Source organism: Saccopteryx leptura, chromosome 5 (assembly GCF_036850995.1).
Source record: "Saccopteryx leptura isolate mSacLep1 chromosome 5, mSacLep1_pri_phased_curated, whole genome shotgun sequence".
NCBI classification, from domain to species: Eukaryota; Metazoa; Chordata; class Mammalia; order Chiroptera; family Emballonuridae; genus Saccopteryx; species Saccopteryx leptura.
Window position 1 is genome coordinate 101,380,271 of NC_089507.1, and position 27,115 is coordinate 101,407,385.

The following is a 27,115-nucleotide window of genomic DNA, read 5'->3' on the forward strand; positions in this document are numbered from 1 at the left end:
GTAATATGGACATTTTAATGATGTTTATTCTTCCTAGCCATGAACACAATATATGCTTCTACTTGTTTGTATCTTCCTTCATTTCTTTTATCAATGTTTTCTAATTTTTTGAGTACAACTCTTTAACCTCCTTCATTAAATATACTCCTAGTTACTTTATTTTTTTGTTGCAATAGTGAAAGGGATTGTTTTCTTAATTTCATTTTCAGAAAGATCATTGTTAGTTTATAAAAATGCCTCTGATTTCTAAGTATTAATTTTATATCCTGAGTGACATCAGAGAAATGGTGCTGTAAGGAGCAATACCAATAAATCTCCCCAAAAATTCAACAAGATCTTCAACCAGAGACAGAGAAATCTATCCTTGGAGCCTCCAGCAGTTCCACACTAAACGCAAAGGTATAATCGAGTGAAAAATTGACTAAATATATAATCAACCCTGAAGGAAATAAGATGGAGGAAGAGACACTCCGCCTTCTTTACTAATCTAAATAAGGGCTGCTTTCACTGGTAACTGAGAGTATAGGAACTGAGGCAGGCATAGGGTGTGAATAGTACCAGGCTGTGGCACAAACGTCTGAACCAGGCTGCTGCACGGACATCCAAGCCAAGGAAAAACTGTGCTTGTGGCAACCCAGTCAACACAAGCTAACACTCGTGCCAAATCCAGACAAAGAAAAACAAGTGGGGCAGCCATCCACCCCAATCTCCTGGTCGGCGTGCACAGATAGTGTGTGAAAGATTTCTCCTAGAGTCCCGGGAGTGGGCATCTGTGTTACTGAACAAAGGGGCAAAGTCAGAGGCCTTTGTGTGGGCTGAATCCAGAGTCTCAGGGTTGCCCCTGCACCCTGAAAAAGCGACGGGTGGGGAGTGAGCAGGAGTAAAATTCCCAATACTGGAACTTCTCCCAGCAGGCAGGGCACATCACCCAGGGAGAGAGGCAGCCGGCCTGATATCCTGGTCAGCGAGCGTGGATAGTGGGCACGAGATTCCCCCGGGAGTTGGCGCCTGTGTTCCTGGAGAGAGGGGCAGAGTCAGAGGCCTTTGCGTGGGCTATGACCAGAATCTCAGTGTTACTGACCCTGTGCCCTGAAGAACGGCGTGCGAAAGCGAGATTCCCTACGCTTGAACTTCTCCAGTCGGGTCGGGCGCCTCACCCAGTTAGACAAGCTAACAGACCCATGAAAGATTAGCTTAACCCAAAGTCTGCTCACTTCCCAACTGACCTATGCGACCCTAACTGACAAGGTCTCTCTCAGGTCAGCGATCTAAGACAAGAGGGGAGATATTATTTAGTACCTCATGTTATGCTATGCACATAGGGATGGGGGCAACCTATGATTGGCAGAGCCTGCATACTCAGGGCTATATGTTAAAAAGAGGTATTTAGGGCCCTGGCCGGTTGGCTCAGTGGTAGAGCATCGGCCTGGCGTGCGGGGGACCCGGGTTCGATTCCTGGCCAGGGCACATAGGAGAAGCGCCCATTTGCTTCTCCACCCCCCCCTCCTTCCTCTCTGTCTCTCTCTTCCCCTCCCGCAGCCAAGGCTCCACTGGAGCAAAGATGGCCCGGGCGGTGGGGATGGCTCCTTGGCCTCTGCCCCAGGTGCTAGAGTGGCTCTGGTCTTGGCAGAGCGACGCCCCCCTGGTGGGCAGAGCGTCGCCCCTGGTGGGCGTGCCAGGCAGATCCCGGTCGGGCGCATGCGGGAGTCTGTCTGACTGTCTCTCCCCGTTTCCAGCTTCAGAAAAATACAAAAAATACAAAAAAAAAAAAAAGAGGTATTTGGCAGCTTGTACGTCCTCCTGCTCTGCAAAAAGTGACTAGGGCATCTTCTACCCAGCCAAAACAGGTTACAAAGTGCCAAAAGCCTGGGGAAAAGGGTCCCACAGAGTGCTGAGGCATTTGGGACATGCCTAGAGGCACATAGAAAGGCACCTTGAAAACAAATGGCTCCCAGCCCCACCTGATTATGCTAGCAGTTCTGACTGAATGAGCCTTACCCAGAGCCCTGCACTGAGTGGGAATAGAGTGGGGATTTGCCAGCTCTTTGAGCCTCTTACTCTCCAGGCAGAGGCAGCAGCAACTCCATAGCTGGGTCATCGAGCTGCTAATTCAGAAAAGAAAGACTAGAAGAGAGGCTCCAGGACAACGAACTCTCTCATTGTCAGAGCCTGAAAATGCTAATGAGCCTCGACAGCCAACGAGACTGAATCCCAATATATGACATCGCCATACATATCAACTGCAAACCTCTACCTAAACGTGACACAGGGGCAGAATCCGGGGTACAGAGTCACCGACCAGGAAGAGGGAGAGAAAAGAGAGAGCAAGAAGATAACTTCTCAAAATCAAGAATAATCCACAGACTTTATAACCTATCCCATTTTATTATATTTATTTGTTTGTTTCTCTTATCTTCTTGTCTTGAATATTTTCTTCCCTTTCCAATTTGGTTGTTGAATTCTCTGCTGGTCTTACTCTCTCCTCTCCTTGAACTACGCTACCCATAAGTGTTACATCTCTCATTATCTTTCCTTTCCTTTCCTCTTCCTTTCTCTCTATGAGCATTCCACTCCAAAACCCTTAACTCTCTCTCTCTCTCTCCTATTGTTCTATTTTCTTTTTTCTTCTTTTTGTGTTTTCCTCTTTCTTTTTTTCTCCCTCTATATTCATTTCTTCTTTTTTCCTTTACTTTTCTTCTCATTCAATCCTCAATCGTGAATAAATTATTTTATTTGGGACACAAATTTTCCTTTGTGGTGCTTTAGGGTTTTTTTACTTCACTTTTTTAACTCACTAGCAGTGCTCCCAACCCTGGCTCTCCATTTTATCTAGTTATTGCTCCACTAAATACAAGAGTAATTTGTTAATTTTTTTTCATTTTTCCTGTTTCCCTCTCATTGCTCTCATTATATGTCTTAGTTAACCATCACCTAAAAAAATCATTTTATTCTTGACCCAAATTTTTTTCTTTTTTGTATTTTGTGGGTCCATACCCCTTTTTTTGCCCTTTTATCTATTCTCGCCAATGCAGGACCTCCATTACAGGTAGTTTTTATTCTATTTAAAACAATATAATTCACAGTTTACCACAAGATTTTCTGAAGAAGGAGGGAAGAGGAGAGGAGTGAAAAAAAAGGTGAAATAATTATTTTTACTTTTTTATTTTTTAACTTTTTATTCTTTATTAATTCTCATTAGTACTAGCAACAAAACCACCCTCAGATGCCATTAAAGAAAAGGAAATTGAATATCATGGATACAAAAGACAGAAGGTAGCACAGATAGATGAGGAAAAATCTAAGAAAAAATATTTAATATATTAAAAACCTTGGAGTTAAATGACAGAGAATTTAAAATATAAATCCTAAAAATACTCAGAGATATACAAGAAAACACAGAAAGGCAATTTAGGGAGCTCAGAAAACAACTCAATGAACACAAAGAATATATTACCAAGGAAATTGAAACTATAAAAACAAATCAAACAGATGAAAAACTCAATTCATGAGCTGAAAAATGAGGTAACAAGCTTAGCTAATAGAACAGGCCAGATAGAAGGTAGGATTAGTGAAATAGAAGACAAGCAACTTGAGGCACAAGAGAGAGAAGAAGAAAGAGATTCAAAAATTTAAAAAAATGAGAAAGCCCTACAGGAATTGTCTGACTCCATCAAAAAGAATAACATAAGAATAATAGGTATATCAGAGGAAGAAGAGAGAGAAAATGGAATGGAGAACATACTCAAACAAATAATGGATGAGAACTTCCCAAGCCTGTGGAAAGAACTAAAGCCTCAAATTCAAGAAGCCAACAAAACTCTGAGTTTTCTTAACCCAAAAAAACCTACTCCAAGGCACATCATAATGAAATTGGCACAAACCAACAACAAAGAAAAAATTCTCAAGGCAGCTAGGGAAAAGAAGAATACAACATATAAAGGAAGGCCCATTAGATTATCATCAGATTTCTCAACAGAAAATCTACAAGCTAGAAGAGAGTGGACCCCAATATTTAAAGTCCTGAAAGAGAGGAACTTTCAGCCATGAATACTATACCCATCAAAGCTATCCTTCAAATACGCATGAGAAATAAAAACATTCACAGATACAGAAAAGATGAGGGAATTTATCATCGAAAACCTCCACTCCAGGAATTACTAAAGAGGATTTCCAACCAGATAAAAAGAACAAAACAAAACAAAACCACAAGTAAAAGTTCCACCAAGAAAACAATAAAATCAAATTTAAACTGTGACAACAAAAACGAAAAAAAGGGGGGAGAGGACAAAAATTAACAGTAGCAAAGGACGATGGAGAACAGAAGCACTCACAAGATAGTGCATTACAATGAACAGGGTAGGAACCCTTATCATTACTTAATGTTAACCACCCTTGAAAAAACCACCACAGAAGCAGATGATTTAAAACAGATAGCAACAGAGGAAAGAAGTATGGAATACAACCAAACAAAAACAAAGGATAGAAAAACAAAAGAGAAGAATCAAACAAGACACAAAACTGACAGAAAGCAATGTATAAAATGGCAATAGGGAACCCACAAGTATAAATAATTACACTAAATGTAAATGGATTGAACTCACCAATAAAAAGACACAGAGGAGCAGAATGGATTTAAAAAGAAAATCCAACTGTATGTTGCCTTCAAGGAACACATCTAAGCAACAAGAATAAAAACAAATTCAAAGTGAAAGGCGGGAAAACAATACTCCAAGCAAATAACATCCAAAAAAAAGCAGGCATAGCAACACTCATATCTGATAATGCTGACTAAAAGACAGCAAAAGTACTCAGAGACAAAAATGGTCATTTCATAATGATTAAGCGGACGCTGAACCAAGAAGACATAACAATTCTTAATATATATGCACCAAACCAAGGAGCACCAAAATATATAAGACAGCTGCTTATTGACCTTAAAACAAAAACTGAAAAAAATACAATCATACTTGGAGACCTCAATACACTGCTGACGGCTCTAGATCGGTCATCCAAACAGAGAATCAATAAAGATATATTGGCCTTAAACAAAACACTAGAGCACCTGGATATGATAGACATCTACAGGACATTTCATCCCAAAGTGACAGAGCATACATTTTTCTTCAGTGTAAATGGATTGGATCATTCTCAAGAATTGACCATATGTTGGGCCACAAAAATAAGATCAGCAAATTCAGAAAAAGCGAAGTTGTACCAAGCATATTTTCTGATCATAAAGCCTTGAAACTAGAATTCAACTGCAAAAAAGAGGAAAAAAACCCCACAAAAACGTGGAAACTAAACAACATACTTTTAAAAAATGAATGGGTCAAAGAAGAAATAAATGCAGAGATCAAAAGATATATACAGACAAATGAAAATGACAATACGACATATCAGAATCTATGGGATGCAGCAAAAGCAGTGATAAGAGGGAAGTTCATATCACTTCAGGCCTTTATGAACAAACAAGAGAGAGCCAAGGGAACCACTTAACTTCACACCTTAAGGAACTGGAAAAAGAAGAACAAACACAATCGCAAAACCAGCTGAAGAAAGGAGATAATAAAAATCAGAGCAGAAATAAATGAAATAGAGAACAGAAAAACTATAGAAAAAATTAATAGAACAAGGAGCTGGTTCTTTGAAAAGATCAACAAAATTGACTAACCCTTGGCAAGACTTACCAAGGAAAAAAGAGAAAGGACTCATATAAACAAAATCTAAAATGAAAGAGGAGACATCACCACGGATATCATAGATATACAAAAATTATTGTAGAATACTATGAAAAACTTTATCCCACTAAATTCAGCAATCGAGAAGAAATGGATAAATTTCTAGAACAATACAACCTTCCTATACTTAGTCAAGAAGAAGCAGAAAGCCTAAACAGACCAATTAGTAGGAAAGAAATAGAAAAAACTATTAAAAACCTCCCCAGAGGTTTACTGTCCAGACCCAGACAGTTATACTAGTTCATTCTATCAAACATTCAAAGAAGACTTGGTTCCTATTCTACTCAAAATCTTCCACAAAATTGAAGAAGAAGCAATACTTCCAAACACATTTTATGAGGTCAATATAACCCTCTTACCGAAACAGGGCAAGGACAGCAAAAAAAAACAAAAACAAAAAAACAAAAAAACAAAAAAAAAACACACACAAAAAAAACTACACACCAATATTCCTAATAAATACAGATGCTGAAATACTAAACAAATTACTAGCAAATCGAATACAACAACATATTAAAAAAATAATACATCATGATCAAGTGGGATTCATCCCAGAATCTCAAGGATGGTTCATCATATGTAAAACGGTTAACATAATACACCATATCAACAAAACAAAGAACAAAACCCACATGATCTTATCAATAGATGCAGAAAAGGCATTTGATAAAATACAACACAATTTTATGTTTAAGACTCTCAACAAAATGGGTATAGAAGGAAAATATCTCAACATGATAAAGGCAATATATGATAAACCATCAGCTAACATCATATTAAATAACACAAAACTGAAGGCTTTCCCTCTTAAATCAGAAACAAGACAAGGTTGTCCACTCTCTCCACTCTTATTTAGTGTGGGGCTAGAGGTTCTAGCCAGAGCAATCACACAAGACAAAGAAATAAAAAGTATCCATATCGGAAAAGATTGAAGTAAAGCTACACTTTTTGCAGATGACATGATCTTATACATCAAAAACCCCAAAGAATCTACAAAAAGACTACTAGAAAAAATAAGTCAATAGAGTAAGCTCGCAGGATACAAAATTAACATACAAAAGTCCATAGCCTTTCTATATACCAACAATGAAACAATTGAGAATGAACTCAATAAAATAATCCCCTTCACGATTGCAACAAAAAAAATAAAATACCTAGGAATAAACATAACAAAGAATGTAAAGGACCTATATAATGAAAACTACAAAGCATTGTTAAGGAAAATAAAAAAAAGATACAATGAAATGAAAAAATATTCCTTGCTCTTGAATAGGAAGAATAAATATAATCAAAATGACCATATTACCAAAGCAGTATACAAACTCAATGCAATTTCCATCAAAATTCCAATGGCATTTTTTTTTTCCTGAAGCTGGAAACGGGGAGAGACAGTCAGACAGACTCCTGCATGTGCCCAACCGGGATCCACCCAGCACGCCCACCAGGGGCGATGCTCTGCCCCTCCGGGGCATCGCTCCGCCGCGACCAGAGCCACTCCAGTGCCTGGGGCAGAGGCCAAGGAGCCATCCCCAGCGCCCGGGCCATCCTTGCTCCAATGGAGCCTTGGCTGCAGGATGGGAAGAGAGAGACAGAGAGGAAGGTGGGGGGGTGGAGAAGCAAATGGGCACCTCCCCTATGTGCCCTGGCCGGGAATCGAACCCGGGTCCCCCGCACACCAGGCCGATGCTCCACCACTGAGCCAACCGGTCAGGGCCTCCAATGGCATTTTTAAAAAAATAAAATTTTAAAAATTTTAAAAATAAAACAAAAAATCATCAGATTTTATATGGAACTATAAAAAACCCTGAATAGCAAAAGCAATCCTAAGAAAAAAGAAGGAAGCTGGGGGCATTAAAATACCTGACTTCAAATTATATTATAGAGCCACAACAATAAAAACTGTACGATATTGGCAGAAAAATAGACACTCAGACCAATGGAACAGAATAGAAAGCCCAGAAATAAAACACATATATATGGTCAAATAATTTTTGATAAAGGGGCCAAAAACACACAATGGAGAAAAGAAAGTCTCTTCAACAAATGGTGATGATAAAACTGGAAAGCCACATGCAAAAGAATAAAACTTGACTACACTTTGTCCCCTTGTACTAAAATTAATTCAAATTGATTAAAGACCTATATATAATATAAGACCTGAAACAAAACTCATGGACCTTGGTTATAAAACGCAGTTTATGAATTTGACTTCAAGGCAAGGAAAGTGAAGGCAAAGATAAATGAATGGTACTACATCAGAGTAAGAAGTTTTTGCACAGCAAGAGAAACTGACCACAAAACAGACAGCCAACGAAATGGGTGATAATACTTTCAAACAATAGCTCAGATAAGGGCCTAATATCCAAAATATACAAAGAACTCATAAAACTCAACAACAAAGAAACTATCGAATAAGAAAATGGGAAGAGGACATGAACAGACACTTCTCCCAGGAAGAAATACAAAGGCTAACAGATATATGAAAAGATGCTCATCTTCATTAGTTATTAGAGAAATTCAAATCAAAACTGCAATGAGATACCACCTCATACCTGTTAGATTAGCTATTATTAGCAAGACAGGTAATAGCAAATGTTGGAGAGGCTGTGGAGAAAAAGGAACCCTCATACACTGTTGGTGGGAATGTAAAGTAGTACAACCATTATGGAAGAAAGTATGGTGGTTCCTCAAAAAACTGAAAATAGAACTACCTTATGACCCAGCAATCCCTCTACTGGGTATATACCCCCAAAACTCAAAAATATTGATATGTAAACACACATGCAGCCCCATATTCAGTGCAGCATTGTTCACAGTGGCCAAGACATGGAAACAACCAAAAAGCCCTTCAATAGAAGACTGGATAAAGAAGATGTGGTACATATACACTATGGAATACTAATCAGCCATAAGAAATGATGACATCAGATCATTTACAACAGAATGGTGGGATCTTGATAATATTATATGGAGTGAAATAAGTAAATCAGAAAAAACCAGGAACTGCATTTTTCCATACGTAGGTGGGACATAAAAACGAGACTAAGAGACATTGACAAGAGTGTGGTGGTTACGGGGTGTGGGGGGGAGGAGAGGAAAAAGAGAAGGGGGAGAGGCACAGAGAAAATTAGATAGAAGGTGATGGAGAACAATCTGACTTTGGGTGATGGGTATGCAACATAATTGATCGACAAGATAACCTGGACATGTTTTCTTTGAACATATGTTCCCTAATTTATTGATGTCACCCTAATAAAACTAATAAAAAAAGAAAAATTTTATATCCTGCCACCTTGCTGAATTCATTTATCAAGTCTAGTAGTTTTTTGAATGTGACTTTAATGTTTTCTAGGTACAGTATCATATCATCAGTAAATAATGATAGTTTTACTTCTTCGTTTCCAATTTGGATGCCTTTTTTCTTCTTGTCTGATTGTTGTAGCTAGGACTTCCAGAACTATGTTGAATAAGAGTGGTGAAAGAGGGCACCCTTGCCTTGTTCTTGATCTTCAGGGGATTGCTTTTAACTTTTGCCCATTGAATATGAGGTTGGCTTTGGGACTATCATAAATGCCCTTTATCATGTTGAGGTATGATCTGTGTATTCCCACGTTCATCATAAATGGGTGCTGGGTTTTATCAAATGCTTTTTCTGCATCTACTGATATTATCATGTGGTTTTTGTCCTTCCTTTTGTTTATGTGTAGAATCACATTGATTGATTTCTGAATATTGTACTAGTCTTGCCTCCCCAAAATATAACCCACTTGATCATGTTATATGATTTTTTCATGTATTGCTGGATCTGATTTGCTAATATTTGTTGAGAATTTTAGCATCTAAATTCATCGGGGATATTGGCCTATATTTTTCTTTCTTTGTGTTGTCTTTGTCTGGTTTTTGGAATTAGAATTATGCTCACCTCATAAAAGGAGCTTGGAAGTTTTCCCTTGTCTTGAATTTTTTGAAATAGCTTGAGAAGGATAGGAGTTAGTTCTTCTTTGAATGTTTGTTAGAATTCGACTGTGAAGCCATCTGGCCCAGAGCTTTTATTTGTTGGGAGTCTATTGATAACTATTTCAATCTCATTTGTTGTAATTGGTCTATTTAGGTTTTCTGATTCTTCCAGAATAATTTTTGAAATATTACATTTTTCAAGGAATTTTTCCATTTCACCTAGGTTGTCTAATTTTTTGGCATACATTTCTTCATAGCACTTTCTTACAATCCTTTCTATTTCTGCTGTGTCTGTTGTTACTTCTCCACCCTCATTTCTAATTTTATTTATTTGGGTCTTTTCTCTTTTTTTCTTGGTGAATCTGGATAAGGGTTCATTGATCTTGTTTACTTTTTCAAAGAACCAGCTCTTGGTTTCATTGATCCTCTGTATTGTTTTACTTAGTTTCTATGTTATTTATTTCTGCTCTGATCTTTCTTATTTCCTTCCTTCTACTTCCTCTACGCAGGGGTCTCAAACTCGCGGCCCGCAGGCTGCATACGGCCCGCCGAACAATTTTGTGCAGCCTGCAGACTAATCCACGAAGTTCAAAATATTTTGGATAAAATTAAGTAAGCCTAGGGGCCTACTTGTATTTTTTATTTCTCTAGCATCCTAGCTAGATATTAGCTTAGTTAACAGCAATTGTGATGCAAACTACAGTTTCTGGTCGTTTTGTGACACTGAGTAAACTGCATGTACAATTGTACTTGTTGTACTGATTTTTTTTTGTTTTCAACTGCAGTGAGAAAAGTGTTGCGTAACAGTTGCCTTTTGTAGACCTAGTGCGGCCCGCCGAACGGCTGTGATCTTGCTCTGTGGCCCACATGCTGAGTTGAGTTTGAGACCCCTGCTCTATGCTTTACTTGCTGTTCTTGTTCTAGTTCTTTTACTTACAGGATTAAGTTATTTTTTTGAGCTTTTTCTACCTTCTTAAGGTATGCCTGTAATGCTATGAACTTCCCTCTCAGGACTGCTTTTGCTGTGTCTCATCAATTTTGAGTTGTTGTATGCTCATTTTCATTTGTTTCAAGAAAATTTTTTATTTCTTTCTTGATCTCATTGTTGACCCAGTCGTTGTTTAATAACATGCTGTTTAGTTTCCAAGTGTTTTTCAGTTTTTCTATTGTAGCTGATTTCTAGTTTCGTGCCATTATGGTCAGAGAAGTTGCTTGATATGGTTTCAATCTTCTTAAGTTTGTTGAGACTCATTTTATGCCCTTATATGTGGTCTATCATAGAGAATGTACCATGAGTACTTGAAAAGAATTTATATCCTGCTGCTTTAGGGTAGCCGGTTCTGAAAATATCTATTAAATCCATTTGATCTAGTGTATCCCTTAATTCTGTTGTTTCTTTTTTAATTTTCTTTATTGAGGATCTAGCCATTGTTGTTAGTGGGGTATTGAAATCCCATACCCTTATATCATTGCTATTTGTCTCTCCCTTCATGTCCATCAAAATCTGCTTTATATATTTAGGTGCTCCTATATTAGGTGCATATATATTTATAATCATTTTCTCTTCCTGTTGGATTGCTCCCTATATCATTATGTAGTGACCTTCTTTATCCCTTAGTGTAATCATTGTTTTAGAGTCTATTTTGTCAGATATAAGTATTGCTACCCCAGCTTTTCTTCATTTGCATTTGCATAAAAATTTTTTTCCATCCTTTTACCTTCACTCTATGTGTATATTTTGTTTTGAGATTTGTCTCCTGCAGACAGCATATGTATGGGTCCTATTTTCTTATCCATGCAGCTACCCTATGTCTTTTGATTGAAGAATTTAATCCATTTACATTTAAGGTTATTATTAATATGTAGTTGTTTATTGCCATTTTATTCTTTAAAGTTATATCCTTTTTTATATATTCTTTTCCCCCTTTGTTCTGTTTACAACAGGCCCCTTAACATTTCTTGAAGAATTGGTTTGGTTGTAATAAATTCCTTTTTTTGTTTTGTTTTGATTTTTGTCTGGGAAGTTTTTTAATTCTCCTTACATTTTAAACATAACCTTGCTGGATAAAGAAGTCTTGGTTGTAGGCTCTTGTTCTGCATTATTTTGAATATGTCTTGCCATTACCTTCTGGCCTCAAGTGTTTCTGTTGAGAAGTTGATGTCATCCTTGTGTGGGCTCCTTTGTAGGTGATAACCTTTTTTTCTCTAGCAGCTTTTAATATTTTCTCTTTATCTCTTAGATTTTTTCTATTATAATTATAAGGTGTCTTGATATAGATTTTTGGGGGTTTCTCTTTAATAGAATTTCTGTGCTTTTTGAAGTTGTGTGACATCTTCCTGCATCAACTTAGGTAAGTTTTTAGCTATGATTTTATTGAACAAGTTCTGTAACCCTTGTTCTTTATATTCTTCTTTAGGAACGCATATGATGCGGACGTTGTTTCTCTTTAGTTTGTCATAGAGCTCTCTTAGAGTTTCCTCAGATTTTTTCAGTCTCTTTTTCTTTTTGCTGCTCCCCTTCTGTGCTTTCACTTATCATGTCATCTAAGTCACTGATTTGATCCTCTGCTGTATACAGACTGCTTTTAATTCCTTTCTGTGTAGTCTTCATTTCTAATATTGTGTTTGTCATTTCTGTCTGGTTCTTCTTTATGATTTCCTTTTTTTTTTTTTTTGATGCTTTCAATTTTATATTGGAGTGTTCATTAAGTCCATTCATTGTAGCTTTGATTTCTTCAAGCATCCTAAAAATAATTATTTGATACTCTGCATCCAGTAATTTGATTACTTTCAATTGATCCAAGACTTTATCAGAAGATTTATCTGCTTGAAGTATAAGACTTATGCTTCTCTGCCTACCATTATCCTCTATGACTTGTAGGCTTCTTTCAGCTGTGATCTCCTTACCTAGTAGAACCTCTTTGAACTCTTAATTTGTTTGTTTTCTTCTCAGTTTTCTTAACTCACTGGTAGTCTTGTTTACTGATGTCAGAAGAAGGCTTATTTTATTCTGTATCCAGGAATGCAGTGGGTGTAACCAGACACTCTGAAGGTCAGATCTGCCAGCTTCTCTCTGAGGGTGGGGTGCTTTCTTCATTTCAGTAAAGTGGAGGTGTATGTCAGATCTCCATTAAGACCCGAGTTACTGCCCTTCCTCCCCACTTCCTGTTGCCAGCTGTGTCTTGTTACACTGATTGGGACTGGAGAGCTTCTGGAAGTGAGTCACCTGGAACCACTTTAGGCTTGCGTTTTGTTGAGGGTTCAACCCCTCCCCCAGCTATGACCACCTCCACACTGGATGAATCAGCTTCTCAGGTAATCCCATGCATCCCTCTGCTTGTTACCATCTGTCTTTCTCTTCCCACTTTTTTTTGGAAGACAAGCCAGTCCTCTTAGCACACCTCATTCCCAGGTCCCAAGGCAAGAAGCTGTGAGCAATATTTCCTTCTTTTCTCCTTGTAATGAGAGCCCTTCTAGGATCTCAATTTCACCCCACTTTCACTCCTGGATGCAGGGGAGCCCACCCCACTGCGGTTCAGAGTTCCCTAGTAGGCTTGGTATGACTTTTTCTTTGCTCCTTAGTTTTTGTGACCCGTTATTTTAATCCAAAGTTGGTTTTTCACACTGATTGTTTGTAAATTAATTTGTAATTCAGTTTGGTGATGTGAGCTGGGAGTCTTTGCATCTGTCTATTCTGCTGCCATCTTGATTCCTTCCTGTTTACTTGTTATTTAAGAAGAACACATATTTCAATGCCTTAAGTAATAATCTTGTGGAAGGGAGAACCTGATGATGTAGCAGAGATGGGACTTAACCAGGTTTTGTTTGGATCAATGAGTAAGAGGAGAAAAAGGGCAAGAGCAGAGAGAATATGCAAATAATATTAATAAATTCATTGATCCTGGAATTTAAGTACCATTATGACAGAGGGAACATAAAAGTAACAGTGAAAGAGTTGTCTGAGGGCATGAAGAAAGAATGATTTCCAACAATTTTTTTACAGGAAAAGGGAAGAGAAGTCTTCGCTTTGTGGATTCGAAAAAGTCACGTTCCTTCACTGTCCTGCTTTCCAGTGTCTATAAGGAAATAAGCTACTTACTAAGAATCATCAAAATAGGACATGTTCCTGTTGAGGCCATCTAAAGTTTCCATATCCTCTGGTGTCAACTGGAAATCAAAAACCTATCAGAAACAGGAGAATATCAATTTCCCTGAGGCAATAACTCCCTAACCCACCCCCCAGACAGACATACAAATTAAAGTAGAAATTTATGTAGGTTTTATGATATAGTTGTCTTGAACCTGGTGCTCATTCCCTGGCAAAGTCATGGGGATTTTCTACTCAGATGGTTGAGACTGGCAATTCAGGCTACCCACAGAGACTTCTATGGAGTGGCTGTGGTTGTAGCAATGGGATATCAGAAATTTTTGAAAATAAGCCCCTTCTCATCTTATGCATTCATTTTGCAGTTAAAGAAATTAAGGGATGATTTACTCAGGGTCACACAATTGGGTTAAACACCAGGATTGAGACCAAACCTGACCCTGTTTAGTGTTCTTGCTAACCCCCTACCCTGCAGCAATTGGAAGACAGGAGAGTTAAATAAAAGCACTTCTATGCACAAATTACAGAAGACAAGCTTTACTCCAATATACATGGAGAGCCTCACAAATAACCCACACCAGGGGAAATGCAGTGTCCATCAATCAGTCCCTGCTGCCTACAGCCCTACTGGGTACCTGGAAATTCTGTCGGATTCTCTCCTTAGTGAAGCTCTTGGCCAGGACCACTACCCCTCGCTGCAGCTGGTAGCGCAGAGCCACTTGAGCTGGGGTTCGCTGGTGCTTTGCAGCAATGGCAATGAGTACTGGATCTTCTAGGAGAACTGGTTTGTTCTTCTTCACCCTGGTGAGGAGGCAGAGCTACTGTGTGTCTGAGGCTGTTCACCCATTTCACTAGGGTCAATTCATTCAGGCTGGGGGTGGCTAGTCCTCTAGAATATTCCTCATTACCTCTGACTATCACAAAGTCTGGTTTTGCTTCTCTTGGTAAATCCAAAGAAGAAGGGCAAGAAAAAGTAAGAAAGAAAAAAAAACTTGGATTCCTTTTCATCTTTAAAACATTTATGAGAAATTTTGTAGAAATCAAATAAGTCAAAAAGACAAAATTGCTCTTCAAACTAAAACCTGGTAACCACCATCATAAAAAGAAAAACTGCTGACCCTGGCCAGTTGGCTCAGTGGTAGAACATCGACCAAGCATGTGGAAGTCCCGGGTTTAATTCCCAGCTTGAACACACAAGAGAAGCCACCTTCCCCCTCTCCTATTTCTATGTCTCTCTCTCCCCCTCCCATAGCCAAGGTTCCATTGGAGCAAAGTTGGCCTGAGCACTGAGGACACCTCCATGGCTTCTGATTCTGGCACTAGAATGGTTTCTGGGGAAATAGAGGAATGCCTCAGATTAGTAGAGCATCGCCCCCTGGTGGACATGCTGGTGGATCCCAGTTTAGCACATGCCGAGTCTGTCTGACTGACTCCCAGCTTCTAATTTCAGAAAAATACAAAAAAAAACCCCATCCTATTTTATATGACTTTGCTATTTCAAAATAATGCTTTCAGTTCTCTCACTTTTATCATGTGTTAAAAGGTGCATAATTGATATTCCTCTTGAAGAGATAAGGAAAATAAAACTTATAGAAGTTGTTACTTGTTCCACATCACTCAAACATAAAGTGTCAGAACACAATCAAGAGTTCAAATGCTATGGAAATATTTACTTGAAATCTATGTACTCTTATTGAACAATGTCACTGCAGTAAATTTAATTTTCTAAATAAAATTATTTCTTAAAAGAGTCAAATCATGGCTTGGGCTGGTTTTGTCACTCTTCAAAGCCAAACCTAAATTTTATGAACTTTTTATCAATAATATTATTATTTGATGTTTTATTGAGTCTTTACCACTTGGCAAGGAAAAGGATTGACAAAGATAAATTATCTCTACTACCTATCCTAAATTTCCTCCAGACAGTTGAGAGAGGACTCTAGAGTGTACAGCATCTCTGGTAAGAATAACTCTCTTGAGATCATTACCAATCCTTCTCGGGGTCGGAGCCCAGGGCAGCATATGCAACGAGGACAATGTTCTTAGACTTGCAAAAGTCCAGCAATTTGCTCTGGTTGAGGTATGGGTGGCATTCTACCTGTGGGTCGCCAAGCAGAAGTGTGGGATTATAGAACCACCAACAGGAAATTAACAAGGAATATACAGTGCTGTATTGCACGGTGTCAAAAACAGTTAGGAATACCAGCAACATGGGAAAACACATGATTGTCACCCACAGCTGTGCCACAGGGACTTCCAGAGACTTAACTCTGGCTAACTGCCCTGAGGTAGCATCTCAGTATTGCTTAATGAGCTCGGTGCTCATGGAGACAAGACCAGAAGTTGCGATCAGCAGATCTCTCAGACTCTCAGGCTGGAAACATGGTCGTGTCCCTGGGTCTTCCTCTTGGCCTAGTAAACTCCCTCCAACCAATCAGCCTCAAGTTGGCCAAATTCTATCCCCCCCTTTAGAGCTCAAGTAATGTCCAGCTTCTCCTTTAATTCTTTACCAACTACTCCAGGAAAAACCAGCTTTCTTTCCTTTCTCTTAATTGGTGATCTTTAAGTGAAGGTAAATTTTCCAAGGGACAAGAAGTTTAACTTTTTAGGACCCTTATTTGTATTTTTAATCTAAAAATAAGAAAAATAATAAGCCTTACTAATATTTAATATATGGATTGAATATTATTGTCTGAGTTTGCATGGAAGAAATTTAAAAGTAGACGGGCTAATCCAGGGAGTGCGGGCCCTCTGCAGTGCAGAAGTGTTGCCAGTCACTTCTACACTCCTGGTTTCTTTTATTATCTTACAAGACAGGTATATATGTGTTGCTCATTGAAGTGGCGTTATCTTAACAAATTGCCTTTTTAATAAAAAATAATTATGGTGGTAAAATGTACATAACATAAACTTACCATATAAACCATTATTAAGTGTACAATTCAGTGTTATTAAGCACTTTCACATTGTTTGGGAGTAATTTAGTGCTATCAGGAGGCTCAGTGGTTCTCATGGCACAGAATACAAGAGCTGTTAGACTTAGACTGACCAGTGGGGGCACTGTGGATTGAGCATCAGCCTAAGATGCTGAGGGCCCCAGTTCATGACCTTGTGGTCTCTGGTTAGAATGCAGGCTTGCCGGCTTGAGAACAGGGTCTCCAGTTTAAGTACAGGATCATCAACATGATCCCAATATCATTGACTAGAAACACATGGTAATTCGCTTGAGTCCAAAGGTTGCTGGCTTGAAGCCCAAGGTCTCTGGCATGAACCCAAGGTTACTGGCTTGAGCAAGAGGTTACTAGCTTACTTGCACTCCCCACCCTTGTCAAGGCACATATGAGAAGCTATTAATAAGTTGATACTTCTCATCTCTCACCTCCTCCTCTTTCTCTTTCTCTCTCTCTCAAAAAAAAAAGTTGTTAGTTTCATAGTTCCAACTTACTAACCTTTTATGAGATAAGGAAAGTCAATAAACTACTAGCTCTAAATTTTTCGAACCAATCATCATAACACCTAGTAGATTATACTCCAATCTGACACTTAGATTTTTTTTAGTAAAGTGACATGGCCTAGAGAACTTCCTTCAACAATGGGAAATACGTTTAGTTCTCTTGAAGCAGCTGATGTCTGAAAGCACAATATATACTACTCACTGAAATTAGGGAATATTTCAAAATGAATATGAAGCAACACAATATCCCCTAATTTTTGTGAGCAGTATATGAGATGTAGTGCCATTGGTGACTTGTGGAAATGAGAGAAAATTAAGCTGAAGAGGCGGGAGAAGAAGCCAGAGTTATATTGATGGGACTAACCTGGTTGCAGACAGGCTTATACTTAAGTCCTGGCTTGTTCAAGATCATCTCCAGCTGCTTGATGTTAAAGTTGGACACACCAATGGACTTGGCCAATCCTACCTCCTTACACTTCTCCAGGGCCTGGGGAGGAAAAATTTGTGAGAGGTCAGTGGAGTCACTGGCTGACAAGATGTCATAATGGGAGCACACTCAGGGCGTAGGCCGGGGATAGGAGTGAATATGAGCCAGAGCTAAAGAGAGAAGGTCTGAAAGGTTTAGGTGTCAATAAACAAAACAGGAATTGGCCAAATGAGGAGAATAAAAAATAATAGAGAAAGTGTGCAAGAAGATAAGAGCAAGAAAAAATGCAAGGGAAATAACAGAGCTAAAGGAGCCAGCACAATCTGTAGCTGATCACCTAAAAATATGTGATTGAGTGACAACAAAACAAGCACCAGGAGGGCAGGACTGGGGCAGCTGCAGCATGAAAAGTAGGGTGGCAGCCCTTGTTTTCTCTCTGACCTTGTTTCCCATCACTGGCCACCAAACTCTCTCTGTTCTAAGCACACATGCCCTTTAGTTGTTTCTTGAACATGGTAGGTTCTCTCCCATCTATAAACCACCTTTACCTTCTTTTGCCTTCTATTACTCTTTGTCCAGATATGCAGATAATCAATTTCCTCATTCTCTGCAAGACTTTGTTCATATGTTATTTTCTCAAGGAGGCCCACCCTGCCCATTCTGTTTTTAATTACCAATTTGTGTTCCAAGCTACAGACATACACACACACACACAGACACACACACACAGACACACACAGACACACACACACACACACACACACACTAGTTCCCATGCGAACAAAGTCCTTGGATCTATTCATTGATGTCACCTGAGTACTTAGAAGTACTAAGTACTGAGTACATCATAGTCACTCAGTAAGTATGTATTGAATTCTTAAATGGGTAAATTTTGAAAACTGAGGCAAAGGCGCATTCTGAGATTTGCCTGAATCCACACAGGTGGCAGAACTAGACCCACCTTTACTGAATCCCTTCCTGTCTATCCTCTCTCCCCCAAGCAGCAGAGGTGGTACTCACCTCCCATGTGGTACAGAAAGGCACTGTGTCAAAAATGAATTTTCCATGTGCGTCTTTTGGTATAATTTCCTCCCCAGGCTGGAACACAGGAAAGAAGAGGTTGTATTAAGCTATGTCTGGTTTCAGCCAAGCTGTTTGGCTTGAGGCTAATAGAACAATCAATCCTTATTTTTAACAGCATTTCAAGATTAGGATAAAGAAAAAGAAAGTACATTTAGGGCACACATCTCTTAGAAATGTTTTAACTGCTAAATGTTTAGTAAATATTATTTATGTCAAAGACAACTTGAGACACCCAGGACCCCATTCTAGTGAGTGCCTAGAGCAGAGCTCTGACTCAGCAAGCCTCTCAGCTCAGTCCTGGCCCTTCTCCCATTCCACTTTCTACCTGGAGGTGGTCAAATGAGAGAGTAACCTGTCAGCATACCAAAGGCTGAGTCTCATCCTCTTTGAATTTCCTGGACCTCCACTGACCCCCACATCGGGACACTTCCCAGACACAGTGGGCAAGGCGTTCAGATGAAGGAGCACAGGGCTTCCACAAGATTGACACAAAGCCATTGAAACAAGTGAACTTTTTTTATTCTGGGGCTGAACTGAACTGAGATGAAGATAGTTGAAGTGAAAAAAGAGGGATCTTAATGTATTTTGTACATTTTGTCTCATTGTTACAAGCTATTTCTTCCCTTGCATTCAGCTACAATTTTTATATTGATAACCAAAGTAAAATTACTCACCTGCAAAGCTAAAGGGGAATGAACAAGGAAAAGATCCACATAGCTCTGCTGAAATTTCTTCAGTGACAATTCCAGACCAGTTTGGACCAATTTTGGACGGAAAAAGGTGCCCCACAGCTGCAATAGTTAAAAGAGAAGGAGTGTGGAATTATTTATTTAAGACTCTTTAGGAGAGATTTATAAAATAACAAAAAAAAAAAAAAAAGAAAAAGAAATCAACGACCATAATCCACTTATAGTAGACAGAAGTGACGAGTCACTCAGTGACTCTCTTAATTCTTCATCATGATAAATTATTTCATACAGAATTAAGACAATAATGCAGCAAACTGAAAATATGGTCTTACAAAGAGGTTCTCAAATTTTTTGTTTGTTTGTTTGTTTTGTTTTTGTGTTTTTCTGAATTTGGAAATGGGGAGGCAGTCAAACTGCCGCATGCGCCAAACCAGGATCCACCCAGCATGCCCACCAGGGGGCGATGCTCTGCCCATCTTGGGGAATTGCTCTGCCGCAATCAGAGCCATTCTCGCACCTAAGGCAGAGGCAACAGAGCTATCCTCAGCGCCCGGACAAACTTTGCTCCAGTGGAGCCTTGGCTGCGGGAGGGGAAGAGAGAGACAGAGATGAAGGAGAGGAGGAGGGGTGGAGAAGCAATGGGCACTTCTCCAGTGTGCCCTGGCTGGGAATCAAACCCGGGACTCCTGCACGGTAGGCCGATGCTCTACCAATGAGCCAACCGGCCAGGGCCGAGGCTCTCAAATTTTATAATATAAAAGCATTATTTGGTTAGCTAATTAAAGACATATTCCTGGGTGCTACTTAAAACATCATAAATAATGGTATCTGGAGACTGGGCTGGGAAATTGCATTTTAAATATGAACTTTATTTTGGGGACACTTTAGTCACCTCATTTTAAGAAGTAATATCCTAAGGAAAAAATAATTAAAATTATTAATGATCCGGAAACAAACAAATTCTATGAAAGAAAGATTAGGCAGTCAGAGTAAGAAGGCTCGTACTGTTGTGATACCACATCTAAACAGAGTCACAGGGAGAGATTCAAATTTCGGGGCTGAAGATATATCCAGCCACAGGCCTCCATAGGATTCACTTGCATGGACAGCAACTCTCTTCAGAGCTACTTCCCCTCAAATATAAATGTCTTTTCTCTAGCAACAGTCAGTTCAATGAACACAACGGGAAAAGTTCCTCTTGGGTTTCCTGTTCATTCTGGAATAAATACCTAAATTCTTTCATTTTTGCTTCAGATATGATATCAGTGGACATGGAGAATAGTTAGGAGAAAATGGCTCAAGAATTTTGGGTTTTTTTTAAGTACTTAAGTACATTCATAAACATTAATTTTATCATATCAATTTTTGAGAATTATTTTTATTTCATGGGAAAGAGAAATAAATGCTGACCCTATAACTAGATGAGATATGATGGCTAAGGCTCAGAAATGTGGAAAAACTCTTTTTGTGGTTAAAATATTTCACAGTAAAAACTACAGAATATTAAAGAACTAAAACTTGTTATTAGTTTCCAAAAACCTCTACTTTCTGAAGAAATTGCATCACCTCATATTATAGCTAAAGAAGACTAAGTCGCTTTGTCAAAATTTGAGTATATCTGAGTTGGAAAAGCCAAATCCATTCCTAAATTTACCAAATATATATAAATATATATATTTACATATATATGTATGTATGTATGTATGTATCATATGTATGTATATATGCTTAAACATTATTTTTAGCATTTAAAATATGTTAAAAGCTTTTCTAAAAGCTTTATATGTACTTTTTATGTAGCATTCAGGAAAATCCAGTTAAGTAAATAATATTATCTATATTTTACAGCTTGGGGAACTGAGGCAAAGAGTCTAAGTAAGTTTAAGTCCAAAGTTACACATTTAGTAAGAACCAAATATAAAAAGTCTGACCAGAACCCACGTTACCATCCAGCATGTTCCTAACTACTTTTCTACAGACCTAGGTTTGAGAGCAAATCAAAATTAAACCAAGGAGAGGAGTAATTTGCCAAGAAACAATTAAACACCACAGGTACATATGCAACTTTATAGAGCACCTTTGAAGTGTAGAATATGTCATCTCTCTTCACAGTGCCATCGGCAATCTTTTCCTGGATGGCTCTTCCAATCTCTTCTTCATTTAGGTAGACATAGGCTGAATCAATATGGCGATAGCCTACATCAATTGCTGTCCTGATGGCCTCTTCTACCTTACTCTTAGCAACCTACAAATGCATAAAAAATAAAAAGCCACTTGATTCAGGAACACATGACTAATACTATAAGCAAAGCTGGTTGACAGAACTTATTGCTTTGCTAAGGGTTAGGAGCCAGAGGTGACAAATGTTTGACAATTGACTCTGAAAAAAAGTCCCAATCTGTAGTAATTACCAGTTTGTATGGTACAAATACTTTTCTCATGACTAATCTCAAGCTACCAACTTGGGGAATAGATGCTCACAATTGAGTCTTATGAGCCCACAAACCGGCCCCACAGTATATTGTTGGGTGTAAACTTCTGCCTCTGGATTTTTATTCTCTCTGTGATCTAAAGGTTAACACAACCTTTAAATATACATCCCTAAATTAATTTAATTTATGAGATTATTTATCTGGTTTTAACCAGAAATTCAATGCTAAAAATTATCTATCTATGCAATGAATATGGAACTTTAGATGGAATGCATTAGTCATTAACCTATGTACACTTAGAGAAACACTTCAAATATCTGAGGAAGGACAAGAATTTATAAGAATAAACTAGTTTTTCACTCAAAGATGTCTCATAATCATTTTTTGGTCATTAAGTTGTTCATTAGGTGATAATTTCTGTTTTAAAGCTTTGTTATTTTTCTCAGCTGCGAAATTTACTCTGGCCCACCAGACTGAGCTTTTTTAATTTAGCCATAAGTATTCCCTCCAATAACCCCTTCTACCTCACTCTGTAATTAAATGGTCTTAAGTACAGTTTTAGATTTTTAACTCTGGGTAAGTTCACTAATGCCATAGAGATTAATTGTCCACTGATTGAAGAGCTAAATCAAAGGAAAAGCTACACTTTGTGCCAATGTTCTTGCTATGGTCCTCAGTATTCACACCACATGACTCTCAAGCTAGAGAACCAATTCTACAGCTTCCATTCAAGAACCATAAATGCCACTGAAAGAACACTGTGCTCTTGGAAGGTTACAGTGCTTGAACAAGAAACATGCCTGGAGTTCAGTCTTCCAGAAAGAGAGAATTTCCAAGTGTCACTTGGCCCCCTTTTTGGCACAGTGCTGGCTACCTGCCTCCGAGAGACAATTTCCACCTCAGACCACCGAGACTCTACCATTTTTTGTCTTTCTCCAGGTCCTTTTGCTACAGAGATTTCTCTCAATATTCTGAGTAGAGACGGACAGGGACAATTTGGATACTAAACATTACTGAGAAACTTCATCACAAGCACGCTTGCTGCAAAGTGCCTTGCCTGGGGTTACATAATAACTGGGTTCTATTTATCCAAATATACTGTGAAATGGCTACAACTGGACAGCAGGTGAGAATAACAGAAACTGATATACCCACCCCTTTCATCTCCTTTGATACAGTGCTACTCCAGGTGTGATCCTTGGACAAGCAGCATAAGGATCTTTGGTAGCTCATCAGAAATGTGGACTTCTGAGCCTTCTCCAAATCTAGTGAATCAGAAACTTTGTGATTTGAACTCTTCGACCTGTATTTCTAAGAAGATCCTCTGGTATTTTATGCCTATTGAAATTTGAAAAGTATTGGCTTTCTGCACAAAACAATCTAACTGGAGGGAAAGCGTCCTACCAATGAAGAAACAGAGGCCCATCTAAATTTCCCACATTCACACAGGGACTAGTTCTGATCAGGACCCTATCTGCTACCCCTCCCTCTCCAATGCCACAATAGTTACCTTACTAGGAGCCGAGGTGCCAAATCCCAGTCTAGGCATGAAGTGTCCATCATTCAACTTCACAGAAATGCAACTCATTGCACTCATCTCCCTTCACTCTTTTAATTAAGCAAACTGATTTTCTTTATTAAAAGAAATTTGCAGAGGGAGGAAAACAATATAATTGTTATTTTTAATAGCTTTCATGAGGTATAAGTCACATATCATAAGATCACCCCTTTTAAATTATATAATTCAGCAACATTCAGTACATTCATGGAATTGTTACTACCTATACAACTTTAGAGCATTTTCATCTTCCCCTAAAACACCTTATACTCCTTAGAAACAACTCCCCATTTCTCCTTCCCTCCAGCTCCTGGCCACTACTTCCTGTCTCCATTTATTAGTCTATTCTCAAAATTTTATGTAAATGAATTCATACATTAGGTGGCATTTTGTAACTGCCTTCTTTTACTTAGCATGATGCTTTTAAGGCCCATCAATGGTGCAGCATTTATCACTGCTTCATCCCTTTCTGTGGTTAAACATCATTCCTGTGTATGGATGTGCTACCTTTTATTCTTCCATTCATCAGTTGATGAACATTTGGCTTTTTTATTTGTTTCTTCCTTATTATTTTGAATAATGCTTCTATAAACATTCATGTGCAAGTTTGTGTGTGGACACACATTTTCAGTTCTTTCAAGACATGAACATAAGATAGTTTTCCATCTACTTGTGTTCAATTTCTTTAATCATTTTGTAGTTTTTAGTATATAGGATTTTCACCTGCTTAGTTGAGTGTATTCCTAAGCAGTTTATTCTTTTTGGTGCTATTATAAATAAGATTGTTTTCCTAATTTCTTTTACAGACAGTTTGTTGCTAGAGTATAAAAACACAAATGATTTTTGTATATTATTATCAAGGTGGTTTTTTTTAGTTTTTGTTTTGTTTTTGCCTAATTTCTCTGGTTAAGACTTCCATTACTATGTCAAATAGATTGGTAAAAATCCTTGTCTTGTTCCAGATCCAAATACTGCTGTCTCCACTCAGTTCTGCTAATAGTTGCTCTATATACTTAGGTGTTCTAATCCTGAGTTGGTATATATTTATAACTGTTATACCTTCCTGGTGTATGACCCTTTCATTGTTTTATAATGTTCTTTGTCTCCTGGGACAGTTCTGACTTAAGTCAATTTAGTCAGATCTAAGTTTAGCTACCTTGCTCTCTTTTGGTTATTATTTACACACTTTTGCTCTCCTTTCACTTTCAGCTTATGAGCGCTCTGTGCTCAAAATCTAAAGTGGGTTTCTTGTAGACATTATAGTGGAGTCTAGATATTATTTGTTGTTTATTTGTTTTCATTCATTCAGTCACTTTCTTTTGATGGGGGACTTAATCATTTACATTTAAAGTAATTATTGTTAGGGAAGGTTCTGCTATGCCACTTTGAAAGTAGTATTCTGTTAATCTTGTTCTTTTGTCTGTCTTTTCTTTCTAAATTTTTTTAATTGTAGATTTCTTTATTGGTATTTTATATTAGTTTCAATCATCTGTCTTTTCCTCTATGTCTTCCCCATGTTTTGTTGAGATTCTCTAGTGATATTCTTTAGATTCTTTTTCTTTTGTATAACTTTTACAGGTATTTCTTTGTGATGACCTTGTGGTTCATAAAATATCTTATAGTTACAATACTTAGACTATGCTAAACCTGTCCGTTTCAAAACTAGTCTGATAGATACTAGTTCTCTGATCATCACCAGAGAAGTTGGAAACTGGATGCATAGATCAACTCTTTCTTCTGCCCAGGAGAAGCTGAGAGAGAGCTGGGGCTTTGGATCAGCTCACCCTGTGCTAGCAGAGGGAACTATCTATGGGGTCTGCTGGCCCATGCCACATCTCTGTCTACTCTGGGTGGGAAGACTGTGCCAAACCCATCAGACCAGTGAGGAAGATGCTACTTTTTAGGAAGCCCTAGAGAATTTGATGAGCTGGAGCTAGAAGGATGGCAATAAAACAAGTTAAAATGCCACAAAATTCACTGTTGTAAATGAGGTTTGGTGATTTTTTTTTTAATTACTACTCCTTGGATATTGAGTTCAGTTAATATACAAAGTTTTAAAAATTGATTTTGAGTATTTTAGCCATTGCTCTCATTGTTCTTGTGGGAATCACATTTTTAGAGGTCTTTATTTTGCCATTCCAGAAGTTACTTCCTGTTGCTACTTTATTTATTTATTTTTATTATTAATTTTAATGGGGTGACATTAATAAATCAGGTTACATATTTCAGAGAAAACATTGCCAGGTTATTTTGACATTTAATTATATTGCATACCCATCACCCAAAGTCAAATTGTCTTCCGTCACCTTCTATCTATTGAATAGTTTCCTTTGTGCCCCTCTCCTCCTCTCTCCACTCCCTCCCTCTCCTCCCCACCCCCCGCAAGAACCACCACACTCTTGTCCATGTCTCTTAGTCTCATTTTTATGTCCCACCTATGTATGGAATCATACAGTTCTTAGTTTTTTCTGATTTACTTATTTCACTCCGTATAATGTTATCAAGGTCTTCCATGTTGTTGTAAATGATCCAATGTCATCATTTCTTATGGCTGAGTAGTATTCCATACTATATATGTACCACATCTTCTTTTTCCAGTCATCTATTGAAGGGCTTTTTGGTTGTTTCTGTATCTTGACCACTGTGAAAAATGCTGCAATGAACATGGGGCTGCATGTGTCTATACACACCCATGTTTTTGAGTTTTGGGAGTATATACCCAGTAGAGGGATGGCTGAGTCATATCATAGTTCTATTTTTAGTTTTTTGAGGTACCACAAATCTTTCTTCCATAATAGTTGTACTACTTTACATTTCTGCCAACAGTAGATGAGGGTTCCTTTTTCTCCACAGCCTCTCCAACACTTGTTATTACCTGTCTTGTTGATAATAGCTAATCTTACAGGCATGAAGTGGTGGTATCTCATCGCAGTTTTGATTTGCGTTTCTCTAATAGCTAATGAAGATAAGCATCTTTTCATATATCTGTTAGCCTTTGTATTTCTTCCTGGGAGAAGTGTCTGTTCATGTCCTCTTCCCATTTTCTTATTGGATAGTTTGTTTGTTTGTTTATTGTTGAATTTTATGAGTTCTTTGTATATTTTGAATATTAGGCCCTTATCTGAGCTATTGTTTGAAAATATTATCACCCATTTCGTTGGCTGTCTGTTTTGTGGTCAGTTTCTCTTGCTGTGCAAAAACTTCTTAGTCTGATGTAGTACTATTCATTTATCTTTGTCTTCACTTTCCTTGCCTTTGGAGTCAAATTCATAAAGTGCTCTTTATAACCAAGGTCCATGAGATTAGTATCTAGGTTTTCTTCTATGTACTTTATTGTTTCAGGTCTTATATATAGGTCATTGATCAATTTGAATTAATTTTAGTACAAGGGGACAAAGTGTAGCCAAGTTTTATTCTTTTGCATGTGCCTTTCCAGTTTTATCAGCACCATTTGTAGAAGAGACTTTCTTTTCTCCATTGTGTGTTTTTGGCCCCTTTATAAAAATTATTTGACGATATATATGTGGTTTTATTTTGGGGCTTTCTATTCTCTTCCATTCGTCTGAGTGTCTATTTTTCAGCCAATACATTGCTGTTTTTATTGTTGTGGCCTGGACTTTTATTTTTGGGAAGGTTTTTAATAGTTTTTTCTATTTCTTCCCTACTAATTGG

At 38.1% G+C, this 27,115-nt stretch overlaps 2 protein-coding genes across 3 annotated transcripts in view; both read right to left on the reverse strand.

Moving 5' to 3' along the window:
• The window catches only part of LOC136405685 (aldo-keto reductase family 1 member C15-like), a 470,894-nt gene that overhangs the window by 197,711 nt on the left and 246,068 nt on the right, over positions 1–27,115 (reverse strand). The window lies entirely within an intron of this gene.
• LOC136405688 (aldo-keto reductase family 1 member C3-like) overlaps positions 1–27,115 on the reverse strand; it is a 45,477-nt gene that overhangs the window by 3,512 nt on the left and 14,850 nt on the right. For both annotated transcript variants that reach the window (XM_066385170.1, XM_066385169.1), the window contains 8 exons: positions 23,396–23,517; positions 21,531–21,698; positions 19,439–19,555; positions 18,702–18,779; positions 17,619–17,741; positions 15,789–15,898; positions 14,436–14,601; positions 13,795–13,877 (listed from right to left, as the gene is read on the reverse strand). In XM_066385170.1, the coding sequence (XP_066241267.1) occupies positions 13,795–13,877; positions 14,436–14,601; positions 15,789–15,898; positions 17,619–17,741; positions 18,702–18,779; positions 19,439–19,555; positions 21,531–21,698; positions 23,396–23,482 (932 nt within the window). In that variant the 5' untranslated portion in view covers positions 23,483–23,517. The remainder of the gene's footprint in view (positions 1–13,794; positions 13,878–14,435; positions 14,602–15,788; positions 15,899–17,618; positions 17,742–18,701; positions 18,780–19,438; positions 19,556–21,530; positions 21,699–23,395; positions 23,518–27,115) is intronic.